Source organism: Monodelphis domestica, chromosome 4 (assembly GCF_027887165.1).
Source record: "Monodelphis domestica isolate mMonDom1 chromosome 4, mMonDom1.pri, whole genome shotgun sequence".
Taxonomy (NCBI): domain Eukaryota; kingdom Metazoa; phylum Chordata; class Mammalia; order Didelphimorphia; family Didelphidae; genus Monodelphis; species Monodelphis domestica.
In genome coordinates, this window is record NC_077230.1 from 310,062,687 (window position 1) to 310,077,181 (window position 14,495).

At 34.3% G+C, this 14,495-nt stretch overlaps 1 protein-coding gene across 20 annotated transcripts in view; it reads right to left on the reverse strand.

Annotated features, from left to right (window-relative positions):
• The window catches only part of CCDC169 (coiled-coil domain containing 169), a 101,745-nt gene that overhangs the window by 35,248 nt on the left and 52,002 nt on the right, over positions 1-14,495 (reverse strand). For 4 of the 20 annotated variants that reach the window (XM_056794772.1, XM_056794771.1, XM_056794762.1 and 1 more), the window contains one exon: positions 4,721-4,855. The exons of 12 other annotated variants lie outside the window; for them this stretch is intronic. Coding sequence is in view for 3 of the 8 variants with exons in the window: in XM_056794765.1 (XP_056650743.1) it covers positions 4,742-4,855 (114 nt within the window). In the remaining 5 variants the exon portion in view is untranslated. Of the gene's footprint in view, positions 1-4,641; positions 4,856-14,495 lie in introns of those variants that run through there. 4 more of the 20 variants (XM_056794765.1, XM_056794767.1, XM_056794768.1 and 1 more) reach the window with 2 other exon arrangements.

Sequence of the window (14,495 nt, forward strand, 5' to 3'; positions counted from 1 at the left end):
CTACTTCTGTCCTTTACTAGAAATTCTCTCATCCAATAGCACATATGGATTCACATGATTATTCTTTAGAAAACAGTTACTTCCTCCTCAGAGAGTCCAATTGCCTCTTCCTCTGGAAGAATCTCATATCTCTTAGGTCCAGTGATCTTTCTTTGTCACTTCATCCTGTTATATTTGTTTATGTTCCTATCTCTTCATACAATTGAAGATTCTTCTCTGCCTTTGTGGAGTCCATTTTCCTTTTATGTTTAAGGAACACTTGATTCTCTGTATTCTCTGAGCTGATCCAGACACTGAATAGGCCATTATTAAAATCCGCAAAATCTCACTTCTAGGAAGGAAACCAATCTTGCACTTTAAACTTAGATGACATCAACTAATTGTGGTAGGAATACAAGTCCTGCTTACTTATTGTTAGTAAGATCCTCAATATTTTCTTATTTTTGCTAGTAGCAACTCTAGAGAATTTAGTATCTTGTTTGCCCCAAGACCTCAGCTGCTTTTTTGAGTTACTTAGTCATATGAGTCATGATAAGTTCCAGCCCACATAAATCCCCAGATCTTTTTCACATGAATTGTTCTCACATTTCTCATACCTACAGCTTCCTCCATTCTGCATTTCTTTGGCTGACTTTTTTTAACTCAAGTGTATTTTATTTATCCCTATGAAATTTAATCTTATCACAGTTCTTGTCTGTAAAGAGTTTTCTATATCTTGATTCTGTCGCTTAACAAATTAATTATTTTTCCCACATTCACATCATTCACAAATTTGCCGTTTCCTCTCCTCTCTGCCTCTACTCACCAAGTCAGCATCCTGGGAGGAAGGAAGAGCAGAGAAGAAGCATAATCACCATGTTGATGCCCTGGTACAATATTCAAGTTACTCCATGTTATTTCTAGCTCTGATCTTCAATAGATAACCCCTAAATCTGAGTTGCTTAAAAAGTATGGAAAAGATCTGGAGTACTCTACATGGCTTGAACCATAATAGGACAAAGGATCATTTGGGGTGGGGGAGGCTGTGATAGAGAATACTTGAGTTCTTCTACAAGGCTAGATATTAACACAATCAGCAACACTGGGTGAAGGCCTGTCAGAATTTTGACAAGGAAAGAAGCCAACTCCTGGTTTAAGACTATGTAAAAGAGAATAGGTCATGGCCCAAACCTAAACAGAACCACCAAGAGATTTCCTTCATAGGCTGAGGCCTAATCTTAGCTGTTGTATCTAGGACTAAATCAATGCCTTCCCACTCCATCCAAGAGCATAGGAAACTACATGGGTCTGATCCAAGCCCCAAACAATAGTACAGAATGTGAAGTTGAAGATATGAATAAAAAAGAAAATGCCAAAGAAAAAAATACACTTTAGTACTATGAACTGAGATAAGCCCAAGAGGTAGAAGCCCAGAAGAAAGTAACTCCACTTGTCCAAGGAAAGGCTCAGAAAAACAATCAATCAACCAAAAATCTCTGGGAGCCAACTTCAGAATTTTCTGTGGTTCTCACTAATGCTCAACATTTAAATGATGAATCAGAATCTTATCAGTTAGGTAATACCCATAGATAACTTAACCCTCCCATCTTCCAACTTATTTTAATATAGTTTCTGATTGATCCATTGATCAATGGATTTACATCTGATTGATGTAAAAAAAAAGGAGGGGATATGTTTTTAATTTCTATCTCTTTTCATATAGATAAATTAGAAATTCTTCCTTTATATCTATTAACTTTCTATCTTTGCTTTTACCCTAGTCACTGATCAAAATGTTAAGATGAGCCTTTTAATCTATACTACTGCTTCTGATCTCAACATTCAAATGAAATTACTCCCTCTGAAGTTACCAATGATAATAGCAAGTATTGACATAGTGCTTTAAGTTCAGCAAAGGGCTTTATAATTATCTCATTTTATCAACTACCAAATTATTGGCTTCTCAAAACTTGTTCTTCTTTACCTCCTCCTTCAGCATTTGACACGACTGAATACATTTTCTCTTACATACTCTGTCCTCTCTATGTTTTTATGACAGTAGCCCCTTATAGTTCTCCTCCTGCCTGAGTTGTACTTTCTCAGTACCCCCACCTTGAGGGGAAAGCATTCCCCAATGTTGGTATCCTAGGACAAGGTTCTAATTTCTGCATACTTCCTGTCTCTAATCCCCACCATTTCACCTCTAAAGGTCTGAGTTGCAACAAAAGTATTAGAATGGGTCTGGAAATCATCTACAGCTTCAGAACTTTTATAGATTTCACTAATGTTCAGTAAGCACTGAAGTCAGAATCTCATCATAGATTTAATTACAACAACATTTAGTTACTACCACTCTAAATGTATTTGAGTAGTTAACACCACTCAAATGTAGTTTTGGCTCTTTTCCTAATCCTTTTAATCTGGTTGGTGACTGATTAGGTGGGTTTATTCCTTTCCACTTCCTATCTTCTCAGGCAATCAGGAGACGAGAGTTTTTCAGGTTTCACAAGAAAATATAGACTGGTGTAGTCTGAGATAGACTTATTCAAGTTCTCATGGAAGTGCCTGATGCAAAAACTTTTACCTTCAGGCTAACTAACTTAGCTTCTGGAGAACATAGACTCAGCAAGACCGAATAATAATTACTAACAGTTCTATAGCACTTTACAGTTTTAACAGAACTTATCATTCTCCTATCTAAGTTTTAAAGCAATGCTATGAGTAAACTACTACAAGTATTATTATCTCTGTTTAATGGGAATACTAAGTATCTGAAAGTTTAAGTGACTTGCCCATGATCATATAGTGACTGAGTAAAAAAAAAACTCAAGTCTTTTTGACTTCCATGCCCAACATGCTCTCCACCACTCCACTGTTATTGATTAGGAATGATTTGAAGATGATTGTAATACAAAATGTTTATAAACTGAATTGTATAAACTTAAAAATATTTTCAGTGTAAATCTATTGCATAATCAATTTGTTTTGTCAGTGTGTTCTTTTTAATCCTTTAGGAATTCTGAAGGTAAATTACTACACCATGACACACACTTTAGGTCTGATAATGCCTTCTAGAGGATATAGAAAGCTTTGGCCTTGAAAAATCTTCATATAAGATTCAGATTCAGAGTTTCTTGGTTTGAGATTTCAGTATATCATAACATTAAATTGGAATTCCCCCAAATTAGGAGGAGTTTAATGAGGAAAAAAGAAATTTCCATAAGTAAAAATGTTTTAAATCTATTTAACCCATATCTAGAATACAAATACTTTTGTTCCTTTTTCACAGGTTCAACAAAAAAATGGCTTTCTAACCTGTTAGGCACAGTATAGTTTAACATGTGGGAAATGAGTGTTTCAGATTGTGTATGGCCATTTATATGTACATGAATTTCATATTTCTTTGCCTGGCATTTCAGTATGCCTATAATCTTGTATCATCTTTCCTTTCCTATCTTATATTTCTTTTTCCCATTCACTCTGTACTCTAGCCACAATAGAATTCTCTTGTCCTCTTAACAAACCCAGTCTTGCACTTTCAGGCTTTGGCTCACAGTTTCCTATACCTGAAAACCCTGCCTCTCCACTCTTTCTGTGGAATTACTACCCATCTTTAAATTACAATTAAATGCTGCCTCTTGAATAAAACCTTCATTGCATTGGCAATGTCTTTTCCCACCTTAGACTTTACTTTCATTTCACACAGCTCTCATGATGCCAGTTTATCATAGATTATAGATTGTAAAAATACATGTATGTATTTCTCCAGTAAGATATTTAGTTTCAAGAGGCCTAGAACTTATATCATCTACAGATTTTTGTGTTATTTCCAGCATATAGTAACAATATCTTATAGGAAGTGCTTAACAACTACATTACAGGCTTGTAACTATTGTGCAAATGCTTAAAGATCCTATAAAAATGAAAGTTGTTTTTAAAACACAGTGCCCCAAAAGTCTTCATGCAGCTGAAACTGCACAAAAACATTGGGGACATTATTGATTGAATTATTATTTAAGTATAAACTCAGCCACTGAAAGTCAGTGGACATTGTTAATGAAGGTCAAAAACACCCAAACACCTCAATTCTCCCACTGAAATACTACTGTACTAGTTAGTAGATATATAATACTAGGCAAACTACAGCTTTAGAAACAAGCATTGGGAAAATGGAGCCTACTATTTTGTATATATTGTATAATAAAGGTTTGGTCATTCTGATGTGATCTGAATCATTTTTATTTTTACCAGGACCAAAGTCAACATCTCTGACATATTATGGTTTGTTTCAAAATATACTTTATGTTGGGTATTACTTCATTTTTGCACTTTTAATTTTTGTTTTTCAGTGGGAGGCCATGTCACATAAAAGCAATGATATCAATGAAAAAAACATTCCTCCAGTGACTTTCTATAAGAAATGATATAATTTTCTTCCATAACTAACATGTAGATGAATAAAAAATATAAGTTAATGTGTCTTATTCTTATTTTTATGAAGAAGAATAGTTTCCCATTAGCCCACAGAAGGATCCCTTTATAGGATTACATGAGGAAAAGTGACCTTTGCTTTGATGCAGCTCTGTTTCTAAGGGTAAACTTGTCAGCAGCTCTCAAATGGACTTGATTTCAGGCAAGATAAAGCTGGGGTTGGCAACTTACATGGGGGGCAGCAGCCATTACTGCATCCTGTTAGAATCATTTCTTGTAATGGAGAAAAGACTGCTGCTGGTGACTGTGGACACTGCTGGTTCTAGGGGGATCAAATTTTCCTTTCAAACCGGGAAAAAGCCTTATTTGAATGAAGAATATGAGCTGATACAAAGTGAGATTTTCCTCTCCTCTGGACTGAAGAGAGTCTCTTCCTTATGCAACCCTGGGAGCAAAAGGGAAAAGTGGGCTTATCATTACATTATAAGCTTATTTTGAAACAGCTAATTTGTGGAGGGGAAAAGAACAAGAAAGCCTAATTTGCATCAGATCTGGGAGATGTGCTTTTCCTGGTTATTCAACCCCTTCCCTCCTTCTCTCTGAGGCAAAACCTAAAAATATACATCTACACCAGAGGACTCTAATTTTTTTTGTGTGTGCATTCCATTGGCAAAGAGTTTTCAGCACACATCCCTAATATAGGATGTACCAAAATCTTAAAGGTCTTAACAGCTTAAAACTGTGCTAAGATTTCTGGGACTTTCTATATATGTACAATTTGCATACAAAATTGTACACAAAATACTATGCTATTTTATTAGGCAGATTATGAAATATACACAAAATAATTTAAAAGGATATAATCAAGATGAATTAGGCAACATCAATTTTTTTAATAATAAACATTTGTGTTCACTAAATATTTTTATTATTATTAACAATATTTTAGAAAGTAATATAATTGCATGTGATTCATTATTTTTAAAAGCTTTGCTTTAGTACTTTGTGATTTTAATGATTCAAAAGTCTGGGATTCTAAATCTAGTTCATTTAGATACTTTGTCTTTAGGTGAAAAAAATACCTCACAAAGATAAATGGATTCAAATTGAAGAAGTATATCACTGGCTATGTTTGCTCAATCATAGCACTCATTTTTTAATACAGTTCTCATGTGATACAAAAATTTTCATTGAAATTCAACTAGTAACTCTCCATCTTTTTTGTCAATCAATTGTGCAAACTAATTAGAAGGTGTTGAATTAATAACACATAAGTTCAAAACCCAAAGAATTCTCTTTGGAAGATTTTTTAAAAATAGGTTAGAAAGGGGGCAACTGGGTGGCTCAGTGGATTGAGAGCCAGGCCTAGAGACAGAAAGTCCTAGGTTCAAATCTGGCCTCAGCCACTTCCTAGCTGTGTGGCCCTTGGCAAATCACTTAACCCCCACTGACTAGCCCTTAATCTTCTGCCTTAAAACAAACACACAGTTTTGGTTCTAAGACAGAAGGTAAGGGATTGAAAAAAAATTAGGTTAAAAATTCTTTTTCCAAGTTTTTAAAGGTGTAGATATGAAAGTTTTGATTGGTAACAAATTTTAAAGCAAAATGCTTAGTTTTAAATATCTTAGTAATCATAATGGTTTCATACTATAATTAGCTAATATCTTAAGGTAATTGTATAAATATGTATACACACATATACGTAGAGAAAGGTTCTTTGTAAATTACAATGGAGCTAGATAAAAATTTCAAGTATCCTGATAATTTGGGGGGTTTTAGACAATTTCTTCAGATTTTATTAGAATGCCATTGTTTTTGCCCCAATAATTTGGCTGATTGTGAGTTGTAATAGGTATAGAAGGGCCAGCTCTGCTATTTTCCTGTTTTTTGCTTGTGATTATATTGTTAGTATTCTCTCCAAATACATAGCTTCTTTGCAGAAATCTTATTAATGTACTTGTCCATTTTGTGAATTTAGTTAAAATCATCAGATAATGTTAAAACACAAATCCATTTGACAAAATACACTGAAATACAATGTGGTTGGCAAATGTGGTCACTGAAAGTAAGTGATAACACTCTCCTCTATATTATGTAGCTTCTATTCTTTGCTCTGGATATATTGTATATGATATATGACTATTTGAAATGTGGACCAAGAGAGTGTTGGCATCAATCTATGTGTTCAATATTGGTTTAGCTTAATTTATTTTTATGTTACACTTTAAAAACAGAAATAGTTCCACCTTTGGTATAAAGGGGAGAGTGGAAACAAGACCAGGCTGGTCAAACCTCCCACCCCTACCTATTGCACTAAGACCTACAATTAGACCTGGGCTGACTTTGGGAACCCAGGGATGTGGGGACTACAACTGGGATGGGGCTTCAACTGTGAAGGAGCACCTTGGACATACTACTTAAGGTTGTAAGATCCAACAGGAAGGAACAGCGGCCACCTGACTGGGAATCTTGACCTCCATACCTATAGTGAAGATTCAGCCCCTGGCTAGGTTAACTCAATTGACTTAGTCCAGTATACCAGCAAAGGAGAGAGAAGATTGAAGACTCAGTCTCAGGGCAGAGCAGCTCCAATAAATCAGCAGAGGGACTAGCTTACAGTCCACAGGGGGAAAAAAAGAAAGAAAATGAGTAAACACAGAAAAAGAAGGTAATGATCCAAAGCTTCTATGGGGATAAAGACTAAAAAACAGAACCAACAGGGGATGATGGGATCCAACAAACCTCAAGCCAAGCTTCAAAAGAAACTTGGGATTGGACTCAGGCTCTGGAAGAGCTCAAAAAGGAATTAAAAAATCAAATAAGACAGATTGAAGAAAATTTGGAAAAAGAAAACAAAAGCTTAAAAATGAGAATAGGTCATTTGGAAAATCACAGGAAGAAAATAGTGTCTTAACAGCCAGAACTGACTTACTAGAAAAAGAGGCAAAATGTTAAATGAGGGAAAAAATGACTTGAAAAGAAGAATGGAAAGAATGGACCAAATGGAAAAGGAGAATCTAAAAAGTCATGGAAGAAATCCAGTCTTTAAAAATAGAAGCTAATGACTTCGTGAGACATCAAGAAATAATAAAACAAAATCAAAAGACTGAAAAAACTAGAAGAAAATATGAAATATCATTAAAAAAAAACACAAAATAAATCCAGGAGAGACAATTTAAGAATTATTGGACTACCTGAAAATCATGACCAAAAATAAAGCCTAAATATCATAATACAGGAAATTATCCAAGAAAAATGCCCTGATATTCTTGAATAAGAGGGTAAAATAAAGCTTGAAAGAATCCACATATTACCTCCTGCATTAAATCCCCAAATGTTAACTCCCAGGAATGTTATAGCCAAGTTTAAGAGCTCCCAGGTCAAGGAGAAAATACTACAAGAATCTATAAAGAAACAATTCAGATATCATGGAACCCCCAGAAAGAATTACACAGGATCTAGCAGCCCCCACTTTGAAGGATCAGAAGACTTGGAATATGATATTCTGGAAGGCAAGGGAACTGGGTTTACAGCCAAGAATCAACTACTCAGCAAAACTGACTATATTGTTTAAGGGAAAAGTATGGTCATTTAATAAAATTGAAGATTTCTAAGCATTCGTGAAGAAAAGACCAGTCTTAAAGTGAAAATTTGATGCCCAAATACAAAATTCAAGAGAAGCATAAAAAGGTAAATAAGAAAGAGAACAAAATTTAAGGGCTTCAAATTAAGTCAAATGGCTTATATTATTATATGGAAAGATGATACATATATATATATATATATATATATATATATATCTTAAAATTATTATTATCATAATAGAAAAGGTATGCATAGAGGGTGTGATAGAGTGTGGAAGAGGAGGAAATCCAGAGACTTTTTTGGACACGCAAAAAGCCTGGAATGGATGCAAAAATCACAGCTGCAGCTGCAGGGCATGGGCGAGGTGATCTTGGAAATCTGAGAGAAAGGAATTCAGAAAGAGACAGTTGGACTCTGAATCTGGGACACTCTCTTTCTCTGGCTCTGAGACAGTTGGAACCTGTGCCTTTGGTTTTAATAAAGTACAGTTTTTGACTGGGTCCAGACTCCAAGAAACCTCTCTTTTCACTGATTCCTGATACCTATTATCACCCCAAAACCTCCAAGAAGTAGACAGAGATTGAGAAAGAAGGAAAGTCTATGAGAATAAATCAGTCTCCTCTCCTGAACTGAAGCTTCTGCTGGGCAGAGCTAAAAGTCAGGGTTTACCACTTTGAACCCCTCAGGGGCTTGAGGTTTTTGAGCTCAAGTCACTCCAACTTTGGGAGAAAGGGGTTTAAATAGTTAGGGACCTCTCTTTTCCTTTTTCCTTTACCTCAATTCACTCCCTTTACCTCAATCCACCTTGTATATTATACCTCAGTAGAACAAATTTATAATATTATTATTAACTGGTTGTAGACTGAGTAAGGGACATCTCAAACTGTGTTGGGAGGGAAGTGACCTATCTTCACTTAAGAGGGGCTTTCTGAACAGCAACAAAGTGATAGAGGGTAATAATCTGGCAGGCTAGATGAGGGGCAATAGTTAAGGAAGGCTGAAGGAGAAAACAAAACAGACTCACTTTCCTTTTCTTTCTGGGTCAACTTTAACAACAAAGATACCACCTTTTCCTTGCCTTGAGAGGGAAAGCACTCTGTTCTCCCTCTTTAATTCTTTACCAACTGGCAAATACCCTCTATTACAAGAGTAAGCTGATTAGGATATGTCAAAAAAATAAAACTAGAGGCAAAAAAGAGGGTAATACTGAGAGAAATGGAAAAAAGAAGTAAAATGGAGTAAATTATAGTACATAAAGAAGTATGTGGTGGTGGTAAGCTTCTAGGGGAAAAGATAGAAGGAAGGAAAAGGTTGATGATAGATAATACTTAAACCATACTCTCATTGGAATTGGCTCAGAGAGGGAAGAATAGCCAGATTCACTGAGATATAGAATTGTATCTTGCCCTAGGGAAATAGAAGGGGAATAAGAAATGGGGTAGTGGGGAGGGGAGTAATACAAGGGAGGGAGTGGTTAGGGAGATGATCAAAAGACCTTATATTAAGAGGGGGGAATAAGAAGGGAGGTTGTAGGAAGAGGGTTAATATAAGGGAGGGAGAAGGTGGGAGACTAACTAAAAAAGCAGAACACTGGAGGAGAGGGAAAGAATGACAGGAGAAAGGTCAAGATTAAAGGAGGAAATCAAAATGGAGGGGGGGGAAGAACAGATGGTAATCATAACTATGAATATAAATGGGATGAACTCACCCATAAAATAGCAACAGATAGCAGAATGAATTAAAAACCAGAATCCTACCATATGCTATTTACAAGAAACACACTTGAGACAGGTAGACACACACAGGGTAAAGGTAAGAGGCTGGAGCAGAATCTATTGGGCTTCAACTGAAACAAAAAAAAAGGAAGGAGTAGTAAGCACAATCTCAGTCAAAGATAAAGTAAAAATCAATTTGATTAAAAGAGATAAGGAAGGCAATTACATCTTAATAAAAGGCAGTATAGAGAGTGAAGAAGTATCAGTACTCAACATATATATACACACACACACACACACACACACACACACACACACACACACCAAATGGCATAGTATCCAGATTTTTAAAGGAGAAACTAAAGGAGCTTAATGAGGAAATAGAGAGTAAAACTATGCCAGTCGGGGACCTCAATCTTCCCCTATCAGAACTAGATAAATCAAACCAAAAATAAATAAAGAAGGAAAGTGAATGAAATGTTATAAAAATTAGATATCTGGAGAAAATGGAATAGGGATAAAGAGAATTATATCTTCTTTTCAGCAGCACATGGTACATATACAAAGATTTAGCATGTAACAGGGGATAAAAAATACCACAAACAGATGCAGAAAAGCTAAAATAATAAATGCAACTTATTTTAGATCATAATGTGATAAAATTAAAATTAATATGGGTTCACGGAGAAGCAAGTTAAAAATAAATTAGAAACTAAATCTAATTCTTCAAAACTGATGGATAAAAGAACAAATCATAGAAACATTTACTACTTTCACAGAAGAGAAAGACACATGAGGAAACAACATATCAAAATTTATGGGATCTAGCCAAAACAGTATTCAGGAGAAAATTAATATCCCTGGGTGCCTATATCAACAAAATAGAGAAAAAAGAGAACAATGAATTGGGTATACAACAGAAAAAGAACAAATTTTAAAACCCAGACAAAAACTGAAGTGGAAATCCAAAAAATCAAAGGAGAAATTAATAAATTTGAAAGTAAAGTAAAATAAGACTAGGAGCTAGTATTTAAAAAACAACAAATACAATACATAAAGTATTAGTTAATCCAATTTTAAAAAGAAAGAAGAGAATCAAATTAACAATATCAAAAATGAAAAGGATGATCTCACCTCTAATGAAGAAGAAATTAAGGCATTTTTAGGAGTTATTTAGCCCAATTATATGTCAATAAATATGACAATCAAGGTGAAATGGATGAATATCTACAAAAATTTTTATTTCCTATATAATAAAAGAGGAAATAGAATACTTAGATAATCCCATCTTAGAAAAAAGAAATTGAACAAGCCATTTAGGAACTCTCTAAGGAAAAATTCTCAGGGACAGATGGATTCATAAGTGAATTACATCAAATATTTAAAGAACAACTAATCTCAATACTATAGAAATTATTTGACAAAATAAGCAAAGGAATCTTACCAAATTCTTTACACAAATATGGTACCAAGCCAGGAAGACCAAAAACAGAGGGGAAAAAAAAACTACAGACCAATTCCCTTAATGAACATAGACATAAAATCTTAATAAAATACTAGCAAAGAGACTACAGCAAGTTATCACACAGATTATTCACTATGACCAGGTGGGATTTATACCAGGAATGCAAGGGTGTACATGAGGAAAAGCATCCACAAAATTGACCATATCGAACCAAACAGAAATCACGTGATTATCTCAATATATGCAGAAAAAAGCCTTTGACAATACAAAACACATTCATATTGAAAACACTAGAAAGTATAGGAGTAAAAGGGCCTTTCCTTAACATAATCAGTACTTGTTTAACACCATTATAGCAAGTATCATCTGCAATGGGGATAAGTTAGAAGCCTTCCTAATAATAAGATCAGGAGTGAAGTGGGGATGACAATTATCACCATTATTATTTAACATTGTGCTAGAAATGCTAGCAGTTGTAAATAGAGTAAAGAAATTAAGGGATTAAAGTATGCAATGATGAAACTAAATTATCACTCTTTGCAGATGATATAATGGTATGAAGATTGGATTTAGCTATCTCCTGATTATAATAATTAAGATACTTAGCTCATCCTTTATTGTGAAGATTAAATTGTAATCCACAATCTATTTTTAGATTTTAATCTACAAAAAGGTGGTAAACTCAGTATTTTAAGTAGATCTACCCATTTTTAACTACAAATAGGTGTTATATAACTACAAAAGGTGAACTAACCAAAAAAGGTGTTAAGTAACCCAAAAAGATATAATCTAACCAAAGAAGGTATGAACTAAAGAGTGGGCAGTCCTGGAGAAAAGCATCTACTGTGACTGGTAGACGTGAAATTTAGGGGAGGTGACACAAGAGAAAAAAATTTTTAAACAGAGGATCAGAAGCCAGAAGAAGAGATATTCCATTCGAGATTTGATTGGATGGAGTATCTCTGACTCAGAGTTGGACTGGAGGAACTGGACCCCTGGAGGAACTCGTGCAGGAGACCTCAGACTACTTTTCCTTTTAGACAGTCACCATTGGTGAGTGAAAGGCTGACTTAGTGACTCGGCCTTTCTCAGAGATCTCTGAGAAAGGCCCATCGTTTTGAGACTCTCTTCCCCTGGCTGGGGCTTAGAAATTCTAACTGGTATCAGAGGAAGCCAGAGCTCTATCTCTCTCTCTCCCCTTCTCTGTCATTCCTTAATATCTTCCCTCTATTGTAAATAAACTACCATAAATTTCATTTACTTTAGTAATTCATTTGGGATTTAGAAATTAAATCCCTGGCGACCAGATAATTAATATATTTCAGTCTCAACCACAAATTAATTTTAACAATAGTATACTTGGAGAATCCTAAAAAATAAACTAAAAAACTAATGGAAATAATTAATAATTTTAGCAAAGTTGCAGGATAAAAAATAAACTCACATAAATCAGCATTTTTATATATTTCCAACAAAATACAGCAGCAAGAGTTAGAAGGAGAAACTCCACTTAGAATTATTCTAGACAATATAAAATATCTGGGAATCTATCTGCCAAGACATACTCGGGAATTATATGAACACAACTACAAACACTTTTCATACAATTAAAACTAGATCTAAACAATTGGAAAAACACTAATTGCTCATGAGTAGGATGAGCCAATATAACAAAAATGATAGTCTTACTAAATTTACTTTTTCAGTGCCATAGCTATCAAACTACCAAAAATCTTTTTCATAGTATTAGAAAAAATAATAAAGTTCATCAGGAAGAACAAAAGATGAAAAATATCAAATAAACTAATAAAAAATGGTGAAGGATGGTGGCCTAGCAATACCAGATCTTAAAGCAGTAATCATCAAAACAATATGGTACTGGCTAAAAGAATGAAGGGTAGATCAATGGAATGGACTTAGGAGCAAATGATCTCAGCAAGATAGGGTTAGATAAACCTGAAGATCCCAGCTTTTGAGATATGAATTCACTAAGTTGACAAAAATTGCTGGGATAAATTGGAAAACAGTATTGGAAAAATTAGATTTAGATCAATATCTCACACCTTGTAAAAAGATAAATTTAAAAAGGGTATATGACTTAAATATAAAGAATTATCACCATTATTATTTAACATTGTGCTAGAAATGCTAGCAGTTGTAAATAGAGTAAAGAAATTAAGGGATTAAAGTATGCAATGATGAAACTAAATTATCACTCTTTGCAGATGATATAATGGTATGAAGATTGGATTTAGCTATCTCCTGATTATAATAATTAAGATACTTAGCTCATCCTTTATTGTGAAGATTAAATTGTAATCCACAATCTATTTTTAGATTTTAATCTACAAAAAGGTGGTAAACTCAGTATAAGTGTTAGTTGAATGTAGAATAGTTTACCTGTCAGGATTTTGGGGGAAGGGAAGAATTTAAGATCAAGCAAGAGATAGAGAACATGTAAAAGAGATATAAAAATGAATAACTTTGATTATATTAAATTAAAAAGAGTTTGTATAAACAAAACCACTGTAAGCAAAATTAGGAGAGAAGTAACAAACTGGGGGAAATTTTATAACAAAATTTTCTAACCAAAAATTTCTCAAATATATAAGGAACTACTAAATCAAATTTACAAGAAATCAAGCCATTCCTTAATTAGCAAATGGTCAAGGGATATGATTAGGCAGTTTTCAGATGAAGTAATCAAAGCTCTCAATAATCATATGAAAAAATATTCTAAATTCCACCTGATTAGAGAAATGTAAATCAAAACAACTCTGAGATACCATCTCACACCTTGCAGATTGGCCATTATGACAGAAAAGGAAAATAATAAATGTTGGAGGGAATGTGGCAAAATTGGAACACTAATGCATTGCTGGTGGAATTATGAATTGATCCAACCATTCTAAAAGGTTATTTGGAATTATGCCCAAAGGGCTTTGAAAGAGTGCATGCCCTGATAAAAAAAATTGGCCTGGACTTGTTTGTACAAAAATATTCATAGCTGTACTTTTTGTGGTGGCAAAAAATTGGAAAATGAGTGGGTATCCCTTGATTGGGGAATGGTTGAACAAACTGTGGTATCTAATGGTGATGGAATACTATTGTGCTATAAGGAGTGATGAACTGCTTGATTTCTGTAAGAACTAGAAGGACCTACACAAACTAATGTGGAGCAAAATGAGCAGAACCAGGAGAACATTGTACATAGAAATGGATACATTGTGGGACAATCAAATGTAATTGACTTTGCTACTAATAGCAATGCAATGATCCAGGAAAATCCTGAGTGACTTATAAGAATGCTATCTATACCT